This window comes from Pecten maximus, chromosome 7 (assembly GCF_902652985.1).
Source record: "Pecten maximus chromosome 7, xPecMax1.1, whole genome shotgun sequence".
Classification (NCBI taxonomy): domain Eukaryota; kingdom Metazoa; phylum Mollusca; class Bivalvia; order Pectinida; family Pectinidae; genus Pecten; species Pecten maximus.
In genome coordinates this window covers 7,020,686-7,045,075 of record NC_047021.1, presented here as the reverse complement: position 1 = coordinate 7,045,075, position 24,390 = coordinate 7,020,686, and the positions used below count along the sequence as shown (strand labels likewise).

The window sequence follows — 24,390 nt, the reverse complement described above, 5'->3', positions numbered from 1 at the left end:
GGTACACAGCTATATCTATAACAGTGTAATGGTACACACAGCTATATCTATAACAGTGTAATGGTACACAGACACAGCTATATCTATAACAGTGTAATGGTACACAGACACAGCTATATCTATAACAGTGTAATGGTACACACAGCTATATCTATAACAGTGTAATGGTACACAGACACAGCTATATCTATAACAGTGTAATGGTACACAGACACAGCTATATCTATAACAGTGTAATGGTACACAGACACAGCTATATCTATAACAGTGTAATGGTACACAGACACAGCTATATCTATAACAGTGTAATGGTACACACAGCTATATCTATAACAGTGTAATGGTACACAGACACAGCTATATCTATAACAGTGTAATGGTACACAGACACAGCTATATCTATAACAGTGTAATGGTACACAGACACAGCTATATCTATAACAGTGTAATGGTACACACAGCTATATCTATAACAGTGTAATGGTACACTCAGACACAGCTATATCTATAACAGTGTAATGGTACACTCAGACACAGCTATATCTATAACAGTGTAATGGTACACACAGCTATATCTATAACAGTGTAATGGTACACAGACACAGCTATATCTATAACAGTGTAATGGTACACAGCTATATCTATAACAGTGTAATGGTACACACAGCTATATCTATAACAGTGTAATGGTACACAGACACAGCTATATCTATAACAGTGTAATGGTACACAGACACAGCTATATCTATAACAGTGTAATGGTACACACAGCTATATCTATAACAGTGTAATGGTACACAGACACAGCTATATCTATAACAGTGTAATGGTACACAGACACAGCTATATCTATAACAGTGTAATGGTACACAGACACAGCTATATCTATAACAGTGTAATGGTACACAGACACAGCTATATCTATAACAGTGTAATGGTACACACAGCTATATCTATAACAGTGTAATGGTACACAGACACAGCTATATCTATAACAGTGTAATGGTACACAGACACAGCTATATCTATAACAGTGTAATGGTACACAGACACAGCTATATCTATAACAGTGTAATGGTACACAGACACAGCTATATCTATAACAGTGTAATGGTACACACAGCTATATCTATAACAGTGTAATGGTACACAGACACAGCTATATCTATAACAGTGTAATGGTACACAGACACAGCTATATCTATAACAGTGTAATGGTACACAGACACAGCTATATCTATAACAGTGTAATGGTACACAGCTATATCTATAACAGTGTAATGGTACACACAGCTATATCTATAACAGTGTAATGGTACACAGACACAGCTATATCTATAACAGTGTAATGGTACACAGACACAGCTATATCTATAACAGTGTAATGGTACACAGACACAGCTATATCTATAATAGTGTAATGGAACAAAAATGTAGCTGGCTTTTCATACATTCAGAATTGAAATACGTAATTCTGATTCCAGGACAATGAAATGAGCAGTTGTCTACTGAACTATACTAGATATGGTTGAGTTATGATCTGTTACGGATGGATTAAAATGGTACATAAATGTACAAATTAATAATTTGATATTTCCATGAGCATTATAATTACAGAATAATTGAATAACTGCTCTTTTACCCCATAACTTTGCAAAAGATGACAAACTTGACTGGATCCTTCAGAGACAGAGTTTGAGTCCCACAAACAGAAGGACTGATTAAATTTAAATCAAATAAAGAAAGATGCTGAAATATAAATTTGTCATTGTGGATGTTAAGCTGAGTGCTACAATTCCTTGTTACTGTTTGTACAGAAATATCACATGAAAAAATAGACTAATTCAGTAATACTACAAAAATAGATCATATACTTCATATCATTTACATTCAATAACATAGAGGATGTCACATTTTCAAACACCAAATATCAATTCATGATAAACATTTCTGGTGACATTCTGTATATTTCTTTGTAGATGACATTGGAAATATTAAAATAGATAATCAAATAAAAAGACCAGTAATCAGTGACTTATATAATCTCCTGTCAAGATTTTAGTTAAATGTGTTCCCCTTAACAGCATCATTTGGAAACATAAACAAGATGCAAATACAAATGCCCTTCAAATAAAAAGAGGTCCAGAGGGCTACATCACTCACCTGGAAATTTCAGAAATTATGGCAAAAATACTTTAAGTTACATTACAATACGTTTCTAACTTTTTTGCTGTATCTTCCAACTATGGTTTAAATTTTTTTTTTTTTTTTTTTTCCCTATTTTGCAACATTTCCCCTATCATGCCACCACTCTCCAGCCTCAGGTAACCCATACTTTCCATTTATACAACATTAGATCTCCTTTGCCCAATAACGCTTCAGACTAAATTTCATCAGAATTCATTTAGGCATTTAGAACTAGTAGGGATTTACCTCAATTTCCCCTAGTGGGCCCCGTCCCTCTAACCTGAGGGGGTCAGAGTCATCATTTATGCAAAAGCTGTTCCCCTTCCGCCAAGTATCTTTCTGACCATTTAAAACCAATTCAGTATTTTATGACTAGTTGTGATTTAAAGCAAATGTTGAAGGAGGGCAGAAGATGGACTGCAGCCTGACAACTGGACAAGGCCGGACAGACAGACTGACGATGCACCATGGCCTAAGCTCATTGGCCCTTTGGGCCAGGTGAACTAAAAACAACATCTCCTTGGAAACTTTGTCCACGAAAAAAAAAAAAACAGCTCCTTGGAAACTGTGTCCAGGAAATAAAGGAAATCTCCATGGAAACATTGTCCAGGAACACAACAACAAAATTTCCATGGAAGCATTGTCCATGAAACAAAAACAAGACCTTCATGGAAATGGCGAGGAACACAAGCAAGGTATCCATGGAACATTGTCCAGGAACACAAACAAGATCTTTAGGGAAACATTGTCCAGGAACACAAACATGATCTTTAGGGAAACATTGTCCAGGAACACAAACAAGATCTTTAGGGAAACATTGTCCAGGAACACAAACAAGATCTTTAGGGAAACATTGTCCAGGAACACAAACAAGATCTTTAGGGAAACATTGTCCAGGAACACAAACATGATCTTTAGGGAAACATTGTCCAGGAACACAAACAAGATCTTTAGGGAAAAATTGTCCAGGAACACAAACAAGATCTTTAGGGAAACATTGTCCAGGAACACAAACAAGATATCCATGGAAGTATGAAAAAAAAAAGATGAAAAAAAAAAAAAAAAAAACTCTATGGAAATACTGTAACAGGAATATTGAGAAGTATTTGTATGTTAAACTTTTTTGTTTTATGTTTGGACACCATACTACTGTTTAGTGTCCTGACAATGGTCTGTTAGGGTTGCCTCATAGCCACAAATAAACATGTGGTACATAAAACAAAGGTTCATTAGTCCATAAAAATATAATTTGTGAACACTGTAACCTCTTGTCAACCTAGCATCTTGGACAGAGAAACATTAAAGTCTTGTTTTATTAAATGATTTCCACCATATGCTTTCAAGAATGTTTAACATATATTTTGAAGTTTTCCATGGAGACACAGTTGTCCTTCAGAGCAGTGTCCCCATCAGGATGACTCATCGGAACACCCTTTCGCTGCCGTCCTTAAGTGAGGTGGTTTCTGAAACAGAATCATAGAAAACCTAAAGTAAACACTTAAACATGGACTGGATTTTCTCCTATTGTTTACTAAAAGAATGTATTCATATAATACAATGTTTCTCTTGTGGTATAGGGATTAAATACAGACATATAATATATATACATTTTTATAAAGACCAAGTTTACGATTTTTACATTGTAAATTTCCATGTTTTTAAGACTGTAAATGATGAACATTTGTTATTTTTAACTTACCCAGCAAACAATAACATGCCCATGAGAAAGTTGTACTGAGTGCTATTTACGATAGACTTTTATCCTCATTATTTGATATATCAGTATCTAACACTCCAATCTCTTACCATGTGATCCGGTCTGTTATCCTTCTTGATGTTCTTTTGTTTACTCCTTTTCTTTACCCTTTTCCTGATGTGTCCCTCCTTGACTCTCTGTAAATAATAACATGTAAACATAAATATACACATAATGTGTCCCTCCTTGATTCTATTAAAATATACATGACATCCTAGGTTTCTGTCCTAGATGCCATTTGCTAATTGGTTGATAAAAAGATTACTCATTAAAGGGTGGTTTTTTTTCTATTTCTTATCTCAGAAACAAGTGGCCAAGACAGCCTGCATCACTCACCTGGTTGGAATTGACCAAATTAAACATACAAATCTGAACTGCTTTAAAGATACAAGAGCCCCTATGGGCCTGTATCGCTCACCTGGCTCTACAGCAACTTTGATGTTGATCTAGGTCATTTCTACAGATACTATGCTGATTACCTCTGTATTCAAATATCATAGTAAGCTAGGTTTATTCATATCAATAAATTTTCTATTCCTTAATTCCAGCATTCTATTGGTCTAATATCAGGTCTCGGAGGCTTTTGGCTATCGCAAAATTATTGTTTACAGATTTAAGCCAATTTCAACCCTGTGACCTTGAATGGAGGTCAAGGTCATTTATTTGAACAAAATTGGTAGCCCTTCACCGCAGCATACTAAACGCCTTATATCAAGTCCCTGGACCTTTTGGTTATTAAGGAGAAGTCAATTGAAGATAATAGCCTATTTGAACAATGTGACCTTTAGTGACCTTGAATGAAGGTCATTTATTTGAATAATGTTTGTAGCCCTTCACCCCAGCATGCTAGGCCAAATATCAAGTCCCTGGGCCTCTTGGTTATTGAGAAGGAGTTGTTTGAAGATTATAGCTTATTTGACCCATGTGACCTCGAATGAAGGTCAAGGTAATTTATTTGAACAAACTTTGTAGCCCTTCACCCCAGCATGCTACAGGCCCAATATCAAGTCCCTGGGTCTCTTGGTTATTGAGACTAAGTTGTTTGAATGAAAAAGTTGATGCCAGACGGCCGGACGACGGATGCCGCACAACGGCATGAGCTCACTTGCCCTTCGGGCAGGCGAGCTAATAAACCAGAAATGAAGTCCAGACTACCTAGGGAAGTGAAAAGACCCCAGGGATTGTTTTTAACGTGATTGTGTTTAAAGAAATTAAGTCCCTTGGAGTGGGTAAAGACCCCCATTTTTACATCAGAATTGTGTTTATCCTTTGATGTCTAGCAATGCTATATAAGCTCACTGTGTACTCACTATGTCTGTTGACATGAGAAAAAGTGTTTGCAATCACCTGTCTGTACTAAACATTTTGATATAAAAACAATTCCTACCTTTTTCTTTGTTGGTGTTTCCTCCAAAACACTGTTATCAGCCGAGTTTTCATCACTCTCCCATCCTTCTGTTTCCTTCATCATGTCTTCCTCATCTGAGGATCTCTTCTCCTTCATTGTTTTCTTTGTCTTTTTCTTATCTTTCATTTTCAGAGAATCTGTCTTTTTTATCTTAGCTGCCTTTGATGATGGATCTTTCTTTTTGGACACCACTGCCACTGAATCTGTATCTTTAGTTTTACCTACTTTTGTTGCAGAGTCTGCCTTTCCTGCCTTTTTTGTTTTGGTTTTCTTGAGTGGTGTAGTGTCTTCTGTTTCAGAACTGAAAATTGATCATATGTACATGCATGTACAATGGCATCAAATGACATACGAATTGGAAAACAAACTGTGATCTTTTAGTATGTTCAACAATATATAATTTTCAACTAACTACACAACACTGTTATATATCATTTTCTCTTATCATCTTGTATGAATCACTGAAATATTATTGTATATAAGAATATGAGACAAAACCTCCATTGATTCTATCGCTGTTTTGTCTGCATTTCACCAGAAATTTGATACCTGCAATACCCCGATATTTTCTTATTTTGATCATGTCCATGGATTGTCTTCTCCTTGATAGACTGGATTCTCTTCTAATACAACCGAGTAGTTACTGTATATACATTGATATACATTGTATACGGTCGTGTTATTATGTACATTGTATATTGTCATGTTATTATATACATTGTATATGGTCGTGTTATTATGTACATTGTATACGGTTGTGTTATTATGTACATTGTATATTGTCATGTTATTATATACATTGTATATTGTCGTGTTATTATGTACATTGTATATGGTCGTGTTATTATGTACATTGTATACGGTCGTGTTATTATGTACATTGTATACGGTCGTGTTATTATGTACATTGTATATTGTCGTGTTATTATGTACATTGTATATTGTCGTGTTATTATGTACATTGTATACGGTCGTGTTATTATGTACATTGTATACGGTCGTGTTATTATGTACATTGTATATTGTCATGTTATTATATACATTGTATATTGTCGTGTTATTATGTACATTGTATATTGTCATGTTATTATGTACATTGTATATGGTCGTGTTATTATGTACATTGTATACGGTTGTGTTATTATGTACATTGTATATTGTTGTGTTATTATGTACATTGTATATGGTCGTGTTATTATGTACATTGTATATGGTTGTGTTATTATGTACATTGTATATTGTTGTGTTATTATGTACATTGTATATGGTCGTGTTATTATGTACATTGTATATGGTCGTGTTATTATGTACATTGTCGTGTTATTATGTACATTGTATACGGTCGTGTTATTATGTACACTGTATACGGTCGTGTTATTATGTACATTGTATATGGTCGTGTTATTATGTACATTGTATATTGTTGTGTTATTATGTACATTGTATACGGTCGTGTTATTATGTACATTGTATATTGTTGTGTTATTATGTACATTGTATATGGTCGTGTTATTATGTACATTGTATATGGTTGTGTTATTATGTACATTGTATATTGTCGTGTTATTATGTACATTGTATACGGTTGTGTTATTATGTACATTGTATATTGTCGTGTTATTATGTACATTGTATACGGTCGTGTTATTATGTACATTGTATACGGTCGTGTTATTATGTACATTGTATATTGTCGTGTTATTATGTACATTGTATACGGTTGTGTTATTATGTACATTGTATATTGTCGTGTTATTATGTACATTGTATATTGTCGTTTTATTATGTACATTGTATATTGTCGTGTTATTATGTACATTGTATATTGTCGTGTTATTATGTACATTGTATACGGTTGTGTTTTTCATTTGGTATCCTCTCTATGACATTAACTTAGTAATACAGTTATGGTTCTATACCTTTCTGTCTCGAGTTTTTTTATTTGCCTCCTAATTCGCTTCTTTGATGCTGCAGAAAGGCCTTCCTCTTGGAGTCTCTCATTAAAATGGGCGAGTCTTTCTTCAATACTTTTTACCGGACTCTGAGGAGCACCACCGACTTCTGTTTGGACTTTTGACTTTTTCTTCGATTTAGATGGAGAGTCATTTTCTATGCTTGCATCTTCTGCAGATCTTTTCTTAGAGATGACTGCATGAAAAACAACCTCATCAAAGTCAACTCAGGAATGATGACATCAAAGTTAAATCAGAAACATTGATAACAAAGTTCACTCAGAAACAATTGAAGTTAACTCACAAACAAAGTTAGCTCAGAAATAAGTGTATTAATCTATTTCTGGGTGATGGACAGCATAACTATGTGCCCAGGGTATGGATGGCACATGTTGTTAGAATTATTGAAATACATATATACACCCCAAAAGGATTTGTAACATCGAAACCTTTCCTTGAAAGAAGGGAAGAATTAATTTGAGTGGTGTCTGTTACATACAGGTGATCAGAACATATTACCTGTCTTAGACTGTGAACTGCTAGCAGCCTTTTCTAATGATGGACTCTTGATCTTTTTCAGCTTATCAAGGAGAGATTCCTTCACAGGAGAATTGGTTGACTTTGATTTCTTTTTAGCAGGCTCCATGGAGACATTTGTATCTTCTGATTCACTGCTGTCTGACGCTACATTCAGCATCTCACTATTGTCAGATTTGGGGGTTGATCCAGCTTGCCTAAACAAAAGATAATGATGTTACAACAACATACAGTAAAACACCTAAATTCATAAATCATACACAACATATGTTATACTGTTATACAGGTATCAGGCACTGTTTCATCTCGGACAATTTACTGAGGTTTGATACCTGTATAGGTGATGACAGAACATAAATTACAAATTCATAAAACTTTTCTGCTTCAGATCATGTATAGCTTTTTAATTTAACCTTTTTAACTTTTAAAACAGAGTATCATTTCAAAACTATTTCTTTAAAACTTCTTAATAATTATACATTTACTGAACATTATATTAGTAACCATTCATATTAGATATACTTACTGTCTTGCTTTCAATTCAGAGATCTTCTTCCTGATATTTTTACGGGCCACCTTTGAAGTGGTGACGTTAAGTTTCTGTTCTAAAGTTGCTATGCTGTGTCTGGAACGGTCTGGAGTTCCAGAATTTTCTGACTTTTTGACCTTTGGTTTCTTTGTTACCACTTGATTATCATCATCAGACTCATCAGAGGAACTTTCTTCCTTCTGTCTCTTTTTAGACTTAGGAGTTTCCACTGATTCAATAGTTTTATCTGATTTAGGTTGTTTCTTCTGTTTTTCCTTCAGTTTCTTTTCTATAAAAAATACAAAAGTAACAGTTTTACCATTCTCATGATCTACAAATTACATCACATTTACCTGTACAAATTTTACCATTCTCATGATCTACAAACTACATCACATTTACCTGTACAAATTTTACAATTTCCATGGTATATCAATCTATAAACAAATATACATCTATCTATCCAAGTTTTACAATTCTCATGTTCATTTTCTAAATGTCATAACCTAAAAATAATTGACATATACAGTAACTGTACTTGCTTTACAATACTCATGATCTACCAAATAAGTTACATACTCCTGCACAAGTTTTACAATTCTCATGATCTACCAAATGATTTTCAAATATTTGTACCTACAAATTTTAAAATTCTCATGATCTACAAACTACATGTATAAGTATACTGATAATCGGTTAATGGGGGAAAAAAATGCTGACATACCAGATAACTTATTTCCGGCTTTAGAAACTGAACATGTGCAATATGAGAATATTAATGGATACTACACCTGTTTTAACTTTCTTCCCCTCATTGTCCCCTCTGATATCACTCTTGACATCTCCTTTGTTGCCTGTTCCATTCACAAGCTTGGCCTCAGTTTTACCCTTCTCTCCTTTTTCTTTATTTTTCTTGGTAACATTTGTTTCACTCTTGTGTTTTTCGGTTTGCTTTTCAGTAGATTTACTACCTTCTTTTCTAAAAAATGTAAATGTAGATCATATCAAAATATGTGTATATACCACATAAATAGATAAATATAGTTAGTTTTTTTTAGAAATTAACAAGAGGTTCAAGAAGGATCTTGGCACCCACCATTGAATGATCTATATTGGTTATGTAAGACTAATCTTTTTCTCTACTTTAATGATTGATTTGATGACAAGGACAACCTACATATGAAATCTAAGAGAGATCTAAGGAGAGCTTTCTGTGAACTAGAAACAGCGATAACAAACTGTCATAATCCAAGATGGCTGCCTGGTGTTATATATGAAGTTTGAGAAAAATTCTCGCATGTATCTCCCCAATACTATAGAACCCCTAGTCTACACATGTATCTCCCCAATACTATAGAACCCCTAGTCTACACATGTATCTCCCCAATACTATAGAACCCCTAGTCCACACATGTATCTCCCCAATACTATAGAACCCCTAGTCTACACATGTATCTCCCCAATACTATAGAACCCCTAGTCTACACACATGTATCTCCCCAATACTATAGAACCCCTAGTCTACACATGTATCTCCCTAATACTATAGAACCCCTAGTCTACACATGTATCTCCTCAATACTATAGAACCCCTAATCCACACATGTATCTCCCTAATACTATAGAACCCCTAGTCTACACATGTATCTCCCCAATACTATAGAACCCCTAGTCTACACATGTATCTCCCCAATACTACAGAACCCCTAGTCTACACATGTATCTCCCTAATACTATAGAACCCCTAGTCCACACATGTATCTCCCCAATACTATAGAACCCCTAGTCTACACATGTATCTCCCCAATACTACAGAACCCCTAGTCCACACATGTATCTCCCCAATACTATAGAACCCCTAGTCTACACATGTATCTCCCCAATACTATATAACCCCTAGTCTACACATGAATCTCCCCAATACTACAGAACCCCTAGTCCACACATGTATCTCCCCAATACTATAGAACCCCTAGTCCACACATGTATCTCCCCAATACTATAGAACCCCTAGTCTACACATGTATCTCCCCAATACTACAGAACCCCTAGTCCACACATGTATCTCCCCAATACTATAGAACCCCTAGTCTACACATGTATCTCCCCAATACTATAGAACCCCTAGTCTACACATGTATCTCCCCAATACTACAGAACCCCTAGTCTACACATGTATCTCCCCAATACTATAGAACCCCTAGTCTACACATGTATCTCCCCAATACTATAGAACCCCTAGTCTACACATGTATCTCCCCAATACTATAGAACCCCTAGTCTACACATGTATCTCCCTAATACTATAGAACCCCTAGTCTACACATGTATCTCCCCAATACTATAGAACCCCTAGTCTACACGTGTATCTCCCCAATACTACAGAACCCCTAGTCCACACATGTATCTCCCCATTAATTTAGAAAATCTATCATCTAGTTCTGTATATGAATTCCCCATTGCTCTATATTTAGTCAGTCTAATTATATACTGGCTTGGGGTATTTCTACCAGCAAAAATGTGAACCTATGTATCCTAATTTTCTAGGTTATATATGAGCTGAAGTTAAACAGCAGGTATGCGATATTTATTTGTTTTTGGAAATTTATTTTCATGAATACTTTTGTCAGTTCAGCCATCACATAAAAATGGTTGACATGATTATTTAGATAAAAACAACAACAGTTTTCAGCTATACACTTACTCATTGCTTAAAAGTGTGTTGAGTTTTTTCTTCAATTTTTTCTTGGCAGTATTTGACAAAGTGTTGTCCTGTAGTTTTTGTTGAAGACTCTCCACTGTGTGTGCCTGTATTGGAGTCTGGTTGGGGGACTTCTTAGCCACCAATGCAGATTTACTCTCCTCATCATCACTACTATCACCTGTAGACATCTTCTTCTTCATACCTGTGAATTTCTTCTCAGTTTCTGAAATTCAAAAGTTACATCAGTTTATTTTCATAAGTTAGAAAGTACTGATAATATATACCTTGAAGTTATTAACCATGTGATATGACCTTTGACCTTATCCTCCATATATGATCCAGGACAAATGATGATACTCCTGGAAAGTGTGTACTACAAACATACCTGATAAATCTAACATACCTTTGTTCTCATCATCTTTAATGTGTTGAGACTTTTTCAGTTTTTTCTTCAGTTTTTCCTCCACAAATGATGACACACTGCTGATGTTCTTTGTAGATTGTGATCCTTTGGATGGTGAAGATTGCTTAATTCCATTGCTGATTTTCTCTTTTACAGTTGGAGATCTTGTTTTTTCATCTTTAGCCTTTTTCCTGTTCTTCTTCCTGAACAGTAACATGTTTACATTGAACAATGATTTTTTCTAAAAAATTAACAAATTCTAAACGACAACAGTGCTAATTATTGAGTCTGTTTCCGGGGTTTTTTTCTGAGGGCTTTTTGGGGCCTTTAATGGGGCCTCATTCCTAATTGAAATTATTTCCCAAAATTTGCAGTGTACTCCTATAAAATCCTTCCTAATTCATTAATTTTTTTCCCCAAATGAAACAAAAAGGCCCCACCCCAAACCAGTGAGAAATAGCCCTGGTTTCACCGCACTGTGATGTTAATATCTGCTCCAATCTCTAAGAACTCTACAGACACAACAAAATTAAGAATCAGTACATCGCTCTTGCATAGACAATTGTATTATCTGAATGGATATATAATTATAAATTGTGAAATTCAATAAAATAACATCCAAACTTATGTTACTTTCCAGCAGTTTCTTCACAATGAATAACTATCTGTCATAGCTCAACACCCTATTGTATGGGAACCAGTATCAGTTAAAACAGTGTATTACATGCTTACATCTAGCTATATATATAGTCCTCTATGTATGCCACCTGTAGCTATAAGCCAAGCAACAAACCCAAGTCACTGAAATAGATACTTATTGCACCCTGCTTGAAATTAAGCTTTTGAGGTGCTGGCAGTAAGGACTTGTCAGCCTTTTGTCTGTATAATATGGCTAGGTCAGCTGTACATCTCATGCTAACATGTCTAAGTTAGGATATTTCTGTGTGATAACACTATAAAAACACCCTTGTGTGGACCCATCATCTCCGGACATTGTCCTCGTATAGCCTTGTCCATTACATTCACGTTAAGTACAATGCAAACATACAAATGATGTTTAAGTATTTAGTGAAAAGCATCACCCCCTTGTTTCCTATCCTATTTTTTTGTAACAGAGCGCAGGATTAATTAAATTTAAATTACTGCCTCCGCTAGAGATCGAACCCGGGACCTCTGGCTTACTAGTCTTACGCTCAACCGATCGAGCTAAAGAGAAGATCTCTCTAGTCGAGCGGTTTATTGTGACTAGTATTTACCTGGGTTACATTTTTTTATTTGAAATAATTTCTTTAACTAAGGTTTGTCTATATATAAAAGAAAGCATTACCAAAATAAAAAATAAACCTGAATTTTATTTCCTTATTTTTTTCCTTGTTTCCTACGGAAAATTTGGAGTTAAAGAACTTCATATGTACTTGGATCAGTACTGATAATGAGAAAAGGAAGAATTTTTATAATATCACCAGGATGAATTGACAATGCATTGCATATACCCTTCACTGTCTTAGGAAGATTAGCACTTAAATTTATCTAATTATAGGCTATTTTGAACATTTAACAAGAGGCCCAATGGGCCTGTATCGCTCACCTGGCTCTACACTAACTTTGACGTTGATTGAGGTCATTTCTACACATACTATGCTGATTACCTCTTTTTTCAAATATAAGTATATGCTTGTTTTTTCATATCAATAAATTTTCTAGTCCTTCATTCCAGCATAATATTTGCCTAATATCAGGTTTCAGAGACTCTTGGCTATCGCAAAATTATTGTTTACAGATTTAAGCCAATTTCACCCCTGTACCATGAATGAAGGTCAAGGTCATTTATTTGAACAAACTTGGTAGCCCTACGTCCCAGCATGCCATAGGCCCAATATAAAGTCCCTGGGCCTCTTGCTAATTTAGAAGAAGTTGCTTGGAAGATTATAGCCTTTTTGACCCATGTGACCTTGAATGAAGGTCAAGGTCATTTCTTTGAACACACTTGGTAGCCCTTCACCCCAGCATTTTTATCCGTATAGACCCTCGCTTTACGCTAGTCAAAATTTTGTACTGTTGACCTGCCATTTTGTAAGTGACAGTACGACTAACCACCCGCATCGGAACGCAATGGACCGAAAAGACCACATATGCTTTATTGTGTTTTTCTTCTTGCATAGTTTAAATTAAGAAAACTAAGCTTATTATTTCCTAAAAACCTGTTATATTAAATTCAAAAATTCATTATTTATAAATTCATAAGGGTTAAAATATATAAAAATTAATGTATTTTTTTCCTATTCGCTCCATCACGCACTGATAAGGGTAATTAGGCCGTTAGCAATATGGCGTCGTGTCAAGTATGAAAGTTTGACTTGCGTAAAGCGAGGGTCTCTATGGACGGAATAAAACACCTAGATGGGACTAAATGGGTGTTCTGCGGTGAATAAATATCTCATTTATCAATATATATAAGGTAGGTGTTATGTCACACCAGATTTTATTGTATTCGCACCAAATTCTTAACGACACCAAACGGTGTTGGATAGTTTGGTGTCGGATAATTCCACGTTTTTATATAGTAGTGTGCTCTGGCCCTATACACCAGACATGGTGACAGGGCCAGAGAAAACTCGGGCTATCAATATACGTGTGCAATTAGAATTTGGTCGTTTGGGAGTATGTGGCTTTAAATTATGTAAAAATGGCTTTTTGTTGCAATAGTTTCCCAGTTTATATAAGGTACTCCCGGTACAGTTGTGGAAAGAAATTACAAAATCCAAAATATTCATCCACAAACACCTATTCAAACAAAATCGTGATATATTATAAGTGTATTATAATTAACATAACTATCGATATAAATAGAAGATAAATTGATGACCTGGTTTTGAAATGCTATTGATCTCCCAACTGAGAAATAGCTGCAGTACTCAGATATAATATACATCCGGAAAGTACGCAAGAACCACACTAATTTGGCTAATTTCTTCACTTTCATTGACTTTGCATCCGCTAGCCTAAGGTCTCATTTACGAGTGGTGTTTACGTCGAAGAGCTAAATATTAAATCTATGGGTGCAAACTTATACTTATACGCTTTTGATGGAATGTCTTCAGGCTCTGAGTCGACGCTTTCGTCCGAGAACCATGACGCTACTAGTGATTTTGATGCTTCGTCAACTTCGAGTTCCATGTTGACGTTTATTCGGGGAGCACGTTGCGATGACTTCCGGTATGACATGCGCTGACACCTCCTAGAACTCGCTTCCTTTGCTCAGGGTCAACAAACATCGAACAGATAAACACGTGCACGCATTGGTGCAAGTTTCATCAGCATATACCAGATACTTATGCCCAGAAGAAAACATTCTTTACAGAAGTGATCACATAATTTCATTACTTATTTGACAATAAGGTAAGCAATTCCTGTCGGATTGATGAGCTGAGTTCGAATTTAAGCAGAACGCCGTATTTAGGTCAAAGGTTATCGCTGCAGTTGGTATGAATTGACGTAACGGCCGTTCGATTAAAAATACCAAAGCTCCTTTAGTATTTAAATTAAAGCTAAATTGATGATTTAATCAAGCTTTGAAATGTGCATATTTTAACTGAATTGACCCACTACCAAAGTATGAAAGGTCAAGGTCACTATATATATATATATATATATATATATATATATTAAACCTCATTGACATGTGATTTCTAGTATATAATATTAGTGCATTGAATATTATATTTGTTACCAGATTGAATAAATATACCCTAAAGCAATCTTGATGAAGTTAATTAGGTCTATATAGTTTTTCCCAGAGCTGCGCATGCTTGTAATTAACACAGTGACAGGTCAAGGTCAAATATATCTTTTTATGAAGTTTTTAATAGTGGAAATGTTTCTGCTCAGCAAACATACCGTTTTAACCACATATTAAGATATGTATATATCTGAGTCTGATTTTAACATTAGCCAGTTAAAATTTGTTGAAGGTATTTGGTTAAAGATGGCCCAGCCTTTTAGGACTCGCACAACTATTTATGAAATATAAATCAGCCAATCATCTGGTGGCTGGTGTTTCACCTGAACCAGGTCCCTGTATTTCTTAGGGTTGTACCTGTTTTCCTGAGTAAATAACATATCAAATGGCTACTTTCTATATACCAGAGTGGGGGGGGGGGTTACTGTCTTTCGAGTACTGTGTGCTCTTATATGCCATTAATTATATAAGTCTATATACAATAACAGCATTTATCTGATAGTTAAAACTTCAAACTTTCATTTGATATAAATTTCCTATCATTGGAACTTAATAATTCAATCGAGCGAATGAAGGGATGGGGTCAATAGTAATAACATATAGTAAATTATTTAGTTGTGTAAGTCCTTTTATAAGACTTCCGGTAAAGCAAGGTGGCGTAAATCCTAAGAAGTATTTTTTTCTTTTTATAAGAATTTTCTGTACAGTTACCGTCTTGTGCACAAGCTTAATTAAGACTGTCTGCTATGAGAAAAAAACATGTAAAACAATTCTAAAGAATACATTTGCACAAATCATTGCATTTGCTCGACTACGTAGTACAGAGTCAGAAACGTGTATTGATCAAGATATGACACAAATAATACATGCCTTTGCTGTCACCAAACAACAATGACCTACTTATTCATGATGACTGAACCGAAATACGCAAATTATGAACCAATCCGAACAGTGAGCTTTTGAACCGTTATTTTGGTTAACCGTGACATCCCTAGTTGACAACAGACGAGCATTTACATCCCTGCTCACATCTCACCATAAATCATTACTAATCTGACAAACTGTATGCTATATAAAAGTAAGTTGATCCTGAAAATAAACAATGGTCACCCAAGAAAACAATATGGCTAAATCTGTAAAGGTACTCAAGGGTCTGATAGATACTTACCCGGGCATGGTTCCTTTGTTTGATAAGAGTTAGTATTGGATGTATACCCCATACAACGTACGAGCACAGGTTACATAGACATTGTAGTCGATAAAACATTACCTTCGATGATTTCCTGCTCTAACATAGATATTGTAGTCGATAAAACATTACCTTCGATGATTTCATGCTAGAATAATAAAGACATCGTAGTTTATGCTCTAACATAGTGCATTGTAGTTGTTACAACATTATCTACGATGATTTCATGCTAGAATAATATAGACATTGTGGTTAATAAAACATTACATATTAGACATTGTAGTCGATACTACATTACCTATGATCTGATCCATATCTACGATCTGACCCTTAACCACGCTCTGACCCTTACCTACCATCTGACCCTTTTTAGCTACTCTCTGACCTTTACCCACAATCTGATCTTTACCCATAATCTGACTTTTACCCACTATCTAACCTTTCCCTCAATCTAACCCTTACCAACAATCTGACCCTTACCAACAATCTGACCCTTACCTACAATCTGACCTTACCAACAATCTGACCCTTACCAACAATCTGACCCTTACCTACAATCTGACCCTTACCAACAATCTAACCCTTACCAACAATCTGACCCTTATCAACAATCTGACCCTTACCAACAATCTGACCCTTACCCACAATCTGACCCTTACCTACAATCTGACCCTTACCTACAATCTGACCCTTACCAACAATCTGACCCTTACCAACAATCTGACCCTTACCTACAATCTGACCTTACCAACAATCTAACCCTTACCCACGATCTGACACTTACCAACAATCTGACCCTTACCTACGATCTGACCCTTACTCATGATCTGACCCTTACCCACGATCTGACCCTTACCAACAATCTGACCCTATCCACGATCTGACCCTATCCACGATCTGACCCTATCCACGATCTGACCCTATCCACGATCTGACCCTTACCAACAATCTGACCCTTACCAACAATCTGACCCTATCCACGATCTGACCCTTACCCACGATCTGACCCTTACCCACGATCTGACCCTATCCACGATCTGACCCTTACCAACAATCTGACCCTATCCACGATCTGACCCTATCCACGATCTGACCCTATCCACAATCTGACCCTATCCACGATCTGACCCTTACCAACAATCTGACCCTATCCACGATCTGACCCTTACCAACAATCTGACCCTTACAAACAATCTGACCCTATCCACAATCTGACCCTATCCACGATCTGACCCTTACCAACAATCTGACCCTATCCACGATCTGACCCTTACCAACAATCTGACCCTATCCAAGATCTGACCCTTACCAACAATCTGACCCTATCCACGATCTGACCCTTACCAACAATCTGACCCTATCCACGATCTGACCCTATCCATGATCTGACCCTTACCAACAATCTGACCCTTACCTCCAATCTGACCCTATCCACGATCTGACCCTTACTAACAATCTGACCCTTACCCACAATCTGACCCTATCCACGATCTGACCCTATCCACGATCTGACCCTATCCACGATCTGACCCTTACCAACAATCTGACCCTTACCCACAATCTGACCCTATCCACGATCCGACCCTTACCAACAATCTGACCCTATCCAAAATCTGACCCTTACCAACAATCTGACCCTATCCACGATCTGACCCTTACCAACAATCTGACCCTATCCACGATCTGACCCTTACCAACTACTTTTTGGTTTATAATTATGTAATGTAGTTTAGATAGTTAAGGTATAAGTTGATACAGTTTTTGTTCATCATATACAGTAAAATTACTACTGTAAACATGACACTTGTTCCTATGATATTATATTTAAACCTGAAAGACATTGAAATGAAATACTTCCCTCTGGGTAAGTACATGTGGAAAATTGTAGATTAACATCACAATGTATCAATAGGGAATCTCACAGGAAGTGTAGTCTGTACATTTCTGAAGTGGTGGTGTAAACAAGGCATCCTTGGCCTGCTCGTACTCGCTATGACTGTTGTTCAGGTCAAAATCTTTGATATCTTGAGGTTTATTCCTGAGAAATTAGAAAATGTCCATCATATATAATAGTTGGAATGTTAGTAGTTCATCAGTGCCTCACCAGGAGAATTTAAAATCAAATCCATCAAAATCTATCAAAAAATTAACAGATCATCTGAGTTTTGTTACATATATTTTTCAACTCCCCCAGTTCCGCTTATTGTGCTATATACTACCCTAGATTTAGCCATTTAAACTCTGTTCCACATGTTACCATAGTCCACCTGTCCCATTCCACAAAATTCCATGTGCACCTGCCCCATCCACATTTTACCACAGTCCATCTGCCGAGCCCCAATCCACATTTTACCAAAATCCACTTAAATTTCAATATCATCTTTAATTAACTATGATTCTGTGCTTCCATTTTGCTATTTAATATGTTTGAGAATTCAGAGTTGTTTCCTTTGGCTTTTCTCACTAGGATTTAATGTTATTATATCTGTCAACCGCGTCCACTTGAGTTGAACGTAACATCCGTGTATTGGTAGTTTACAGACTGTGAGAGATGTGAGCTGTGTGTCAGCCTGCCACAAACCCAACATGACGGAGACAAACTTTAAAGTTGCCTTACTGGTCAGTATCTACGTGTATTCCTTCCTTAATATTCAGATGTAGTGTTGCCTTACTGGTCAGTATCTACATGTATTCCTTCTTTAATATTCAGATGTAGTGTTAAAAATCTATATTTGATATTCAATCATTCATTAGAATTTTTTTTTTACTGTTTTATAATGTATAAGAAATAATGTGCATATATACTAACATAATATGTATTGTGGTTACTTTACTGAAATTGTGAGTGAATTTTTTTTCACAATTTAAACAATGTAAACTAATTAACAGCTATAAATATTCAAACATAGTGGTGGATGAGGGTTTGGCTTTAGGCATTTATCTTTTTAATGCGTATTTCAAGTTGTTTGAACACATTTGAAAGTGATGAAAACCTCATTCCTAAGAGATAGTTCTATAAGATTTAAGACGCTTCAGGCCATAGGTCAAGGTCGCACCGTTACTTCTACACTAGACAAATGTACATGTTTATGCTCCTTTTGGAAACGTTTGATGGAGCTTATAGATTGTATTTCCACCTTTTTGTCTGTCTTTCTGTTCACACTTATCATGTCTGGAGCATTACTCTGCCAACAGTTAAGGAAGAATCATATCATACATAAGTTGTCTGTGGATGCAGACTTTAGTTCCGACTATACTTGTGGCAGTCTGGAGCAGTAGTTGGTTTGGTATATGTGGATGTAGATATTGTATCAGACTTCTATATATACTTGTGACAGTCTGGGGCAGTAGTTGGTGTGGTATCTGGTTGTAGATATTGTATCAGACTTTTATATATACTTGTGACAGTCTGGAGCAGTAGTTGGTGTGGTATCTGGTTGTAGATATTGTATCAGACTTTTATATATACTTGTGACAGTCTGGAGCAGTAGTTGGTGTGGTATATGTGGATGTAGATTTTGTATCAGACTTTTATATATACTTGTGACAGTCTGGATCAGTAGTTGGTGTGGTATGTGGATGTAGATTTTGTATCAGACTTTTATATATACTTGTGACAGTCTGGAGCAGTAGTTGGTGTGGTATATGTGGATGTAGATTTTGTATCAGACTTTTATATATACTTGTAACAGTCTGGATCAGTAGTTGGTGTGGTATATCTGGTTGTAGATTTTGTATCAGACTTTTATATATACTTGTGACAGTCTGGATCAGTAGTTGGTGTGGTATGTGGATGTAGATTTTGTACCAGACTTTTATATATACTTGTGACAGTCTGGAGCAGTTGTTGATGTGGTTTGTGGATGGAGATTTTGTATCAGACTTTTATATGTAAATTGTGACAGTCTGGAGTAGTTGTTGATGTGGTTTGTGGATGTAGATTTTGTATCAGCCTTTTATATGTAAATTGTGACAGTCTGGAGCAGTTGTTGATGTGGTTTGTGGATGGAGATTTTGTATCAGACTTTTATATGTAAATTGTGACAGTCTGGAGCAGCAGCTGGTGTTTCCGTAGACCTGTCACTGTTTCCATTGGATACCATCAAGACCCGCCTGCAAAGCCAGCAAGGTTTCTTGAAAGCTGGCGGATTCCGAGGAATTTACTCTGGCCTCCTTCCTGTTGTGATAGGATCAGCACCTACAGGTATAAATAGAGCTTTTAATTCTCACGGATACATTAAAACCTGGTCTATAATATCATTTCCATAAAAAGTTATAAAATATCTTAAAAAATTGTTTGAATCTTGTAAATGATTGATAACTTTAATGGAATCTAATAAAGAAAGTTGCAGTCAGAGATCTGTATGCATTTTGATATGCAGACTTTCCCCTCTGTCAGTCAAGTTGTGTCCTTGATATTAGGTTTGTATCCAAAACATTGTATAAAATAATGCCACATTTGAAATGTTCCAGGGTCAATAGATTGACAATTTTCATATTACCCATTATCAGATTATGGACAGTTATAAATTCCTTTGTCCATTTTTGATATTGTATAAATGATTCTGGATTTTATTTCTAGCTGCTCTGTTTTTCTGTACATATGAGACGACAAAGACAATGATAAGGAATACCATGGGTGAGAACTGGGCAACAGCATCACACATGATGGGGGCCTCACTAGGGGAAGTGGTAAGTGTATAGACAACATCACACATGATGGGGGACCTCACTAGGGGAAGTGGTAAGTGTAGAGACAACATCACACATGATGGGGGCCTCACTAGGGGAAGTGGTAAGTGTAGAGACAGCATCTCACATGATGGGGGCCTCACTAGGGGAAGTGGTAAGTGTAGAGACAGCATCTCACATGATGGGGGCCTCACTAGGGGAAGTGGTAAGTGTAGAGACAGCATCACACATGATGGGGGCCTCACTAGGGGAAGTGGTAAGTGTAGAGACAACATCACACATGATGGGGGGCCTCACTAGGGGAAGTGGTAAGTGTAGAGACAGCATCACACATGATGGGGGCCTCACTAGGGGAAGTGGTAAGTGTAGAGACAACATCACACATGATGGGGGGCCTCACTAGGGGAAGTGGTAAGTGTATAGACAATATCACACATGATGGGGGGCCTCACTAGGGGAAGTGGTAAGTGTATAGACAACATCACACATGATGGGGGCCTCACTAGGGGAAGTGGTAAGTGTAGAGACAACATCACACATGATGGGGGCCTCACTAGGGGAAGTGGTAAGTGTAGAGACAACATCACACATGATGGGGGGCCTCACTAGGGGAAGTGGTTAGGGTATAGACAACATCACACATGATGGGGGGCCTCACTAGGGGAAGTGGTAAGTGTAGAGACAACATCACACATGATGGGGGCCTCACTAGGGGAAGTGGTAAGTGTATAGACAACATCACACATGATGGGGGCCTCACTAGGGGAAGTGGTAAGTGTAGACAACATCACACATGATGGGGGCCTCACTAGGGGAAGTGGTAAGTGTATAGACAACATCACACATGATGGGGGCCTCACTAGGGGAAGTGGTAAGTGTATAGACAACATCACACATGATGGGGGCCTCACTAGGGGAAGTGGTAAGTGTATAGACAACATCACACATGATGGGGGCCTCACTAGGGGAAGTGGTAAGTGTATAGACAACATCACACATGATGGGGGCCTCACTAGGGGAAGTGGTAAGTGTAGACAACATCACACATGATGGGGGCCTCACTAGGGGAAGTGGTAAGTGTAGAGACAACATCACACATGATGGGGGCCTCACTAGGGGAAGTGGTAAGTGTAGACAACATCACACATGATGGGGGGCCTCACTAGGGGAAGTGGTAAGTGTAGACAACATCACACATGATGGGGGCCTCACTAGGGGAAGTGGTAAGTGTAGAGACAGCATCACACATGATGGGGGCCTCACTAGGGGAAGTGGTAAGTGTAGAGACAACATCACACATGATGGGGGGCCTCACTAGGGGAAGTGGTAAGTGTAGAGACAGCATCACACATGATGGGGGCCTCACTAGGGGAAGTGGTAAGTGTAGAGACAACATCACACATGATGGGGGGCCTCACTAGGGGAAGTGGTAAGTGTATAGACAACATCACACATGATGGGGGCCTCACTAGGGGAAGTGGTAAGTGTATAGACAACATCACACATGATGGGGGCCTCACTAGGGGAAGTGGTAAGTGTATAGACAACATCACACATGATGGGGGCCTCACTAGGGGAAGTGGTAAGTGTATAGACAACATCACACATGATGGGGGCCTCACTAGGGGAAGTGGTAAGTGTATAGACAACATCACACATGATGGGGGCCTCACTAGGGGAAGTGGTAAGTGTAGACAACATCACACATGATGGGGGCCTCACTAGGGGAAGTGGTAAGTGTAGAGACAACATCACACATGATGGGGGCCTCACTAGGGGAAGTGGTAAGTGTATAGACAACATCACACATGATGGGGGCCTCACTAGGGGAAGTGGTAAGTGTAGACAACATCACACATGATGGGGGCCTCACTAGGGGAAGTGGTAAGTGTAGAGACAGCATCACACATGATGGGGGCCTCACTAGGGGAAGTGGTAAGTGTAGAGACAACATCACACATGATGGGGGGCCTCACTAGGGGAAGTGGTAAGTGTAGAGACAGCATCACACATGATGGGGGCCTCACTAGGGGAAGTGGTAAGTGTAGAGACAACATCACACATGATGGGGGGCCTCACTAGGGGAAGTGGTAAGTGTATAGACAATATCACACATGATGGGGGGCCTCACTAGGGGAAGTGGTAAGTGTATAGACAACATCACACATGATGGGGGCCTCACTAGGGGAAGTGGTAAGTGTAGAGACAACATCACACATGATGGGGGCCTCACTAGGGGAAGTGGTAAGTGTAGAGACAACATCACACATGATGGGGGGCCTCACTAGGGGAAGTGGTTAGGGTATAGACAACATCACACATGATGGGGGGCCTCACTAGGGAAGTGGTAAGTGTAGAGACAACATCACACATGATGGGGGCCTCACTAGGGGAAGTGGTAAGTGTATAGACAACATCACACATGATGGGGGCCTCACTAGGGGAAGTGGTAAGTGTAGACAACATCACACATGATGGGGGCCTCACTAGGGGAAGTGGTAAGTGTATAGACAACATCACACATGATGGGGGCCTCACTAGGGGAAGTGGTAAGTGTATAGACAACATCACACATGATGGGGGCCTCACTAGGGGAAGTGGTAAGTGTATAGACAACATCACACATGATGGGGGCCTCACTAGGGGAAGTGGTAAGTGTATAGACAACATCACACATGATGGGGGCCTCACTAGGGGAAGTGGTAAGTGTAGACAACATCACACATGATGGGGGCCTCACTAGGGGAAGTGGTAAGTGTAGAGACAACATCACACATGATGGGGGCCTCACTAGGGGAAGTGGTAAGTGTAGACAACATCACACATGATGGGGGGCCTCACTAGGGGAAGTGGTAAGTGTAGAGACAACATCACACATGATGGGGGCCTCACTAGGGGAAGTGGTAAGTGTAGAGACAACTTCACACATGATGGGGGGCCTCACTAGGGGAAGTGGTTAGTGTAGAGACAACATCACACATGATGGGGGCCTCACTAGGGGAAGTGGTAAGTGTAGAGACAACATCACACATGATGGGGGCCTCACTAGGGGAAGTGGTAAGTGTAGAGACAACATCACACATGATGGGGGCATCACTAGGGGAAGTGGTAAGTACAGAGACAGCATCACACATAATAGGCCTCAATAAGGGAAGCCACAAGTACAGACATATCCAAGTATGATAGAGCATATATTGTTGATACTTTTTTTGAGAAAGTTGTATAGTTCTAAAGCTAATATAAGTTTCAGAATTCAAGATAGCTGCCACAACCTCTTGGGAGAGGTGTTTACAT

General features: G+C 37.8%; 2 protein-coding genes across 2 annotated transcripts; one reads left to right on the top strand and one right to left on the bottom strand.

The window, feature by feature from the left end:
- Positions 1–1,954: 1,954 nt before the first annotated feature.
- LOC117331458 (splicing regulatory glutamine/lysine-rich protein 1-like) lies at positions 1,955–14,717 on the bottom strand. Its single transcript, XM_033890179.1, has 10 exons — positions 14,556–14,717; positions 11,477–11,679; positions 11,074–11,296; positions 9,161–9,348; positions 8,367–8,658; positions 7,823–8,037; positions 7,271–7,499; positions 5,331–5,652; positions 3,994–4,080; positions 1,955–3,650 (listed from the first exon to the last, which is right to left on the bottom strand). The coding sequence occupies exons 1-10, from the start codon at positions 14,699–14,701 to the stop codon at positions 3,597–3,599; spliced, it is 1,959 nt and encodes a 652-aa protein (XP_033746070.1). The 5' UTR covers positions 14,702–14,717; the 3' UTR covers positions 1,955–3,596.
- Positions 14,718–14,720: 3 nt separating this feature from the next.
- Positions 14,721–21,096, top strand: LOC117331459 (S-adenosylmethionine mitochondrial carrier protein-like; the record flags this gene model as incomplete). The annotated part of the gene is given in 4 exon segments (XM_033890180.1): positions 14,721–14,875; positions 18,939–19,023; positions 20,452–20,608; positions 20,987–21,096. Coding segments are annotated over 3 exon segments (300 nt in total), but the record flags the coding sequence as incomplete, so codon positions are not given.
- Between the last annotated feature and the right edge of the window lie 3,294 nt (positions 21,097–24,390).

What these genes read in the sequence shown, in the direction of transcription:
- LOC117331458 (XM_033890179.1), bottom strand. Translation starts at nt 14,701, where the DNA reads ATGTCATACCGGAAGTCATCGCAACGTGCTCCCCGAATAAACGTCAAC. An exon ending in GAAGACATTCCATCAAAAGC is followed by an intron (nt 11,680 to 14,555) that starts GTATAAGTATAA and finishes GTTACTGTTCAG; the next exon opens with GAAGAAGAACAGGAAAAAGG. An exon ending in AAAAAACTCGAGACAGAAAG is followed by an intron (nt 5,653 to 7,270) that starts GTATAGAACCAT and finishes ATCAATTTTCAG; the next exon opens with TTCTGAAACAGAAGACACTA.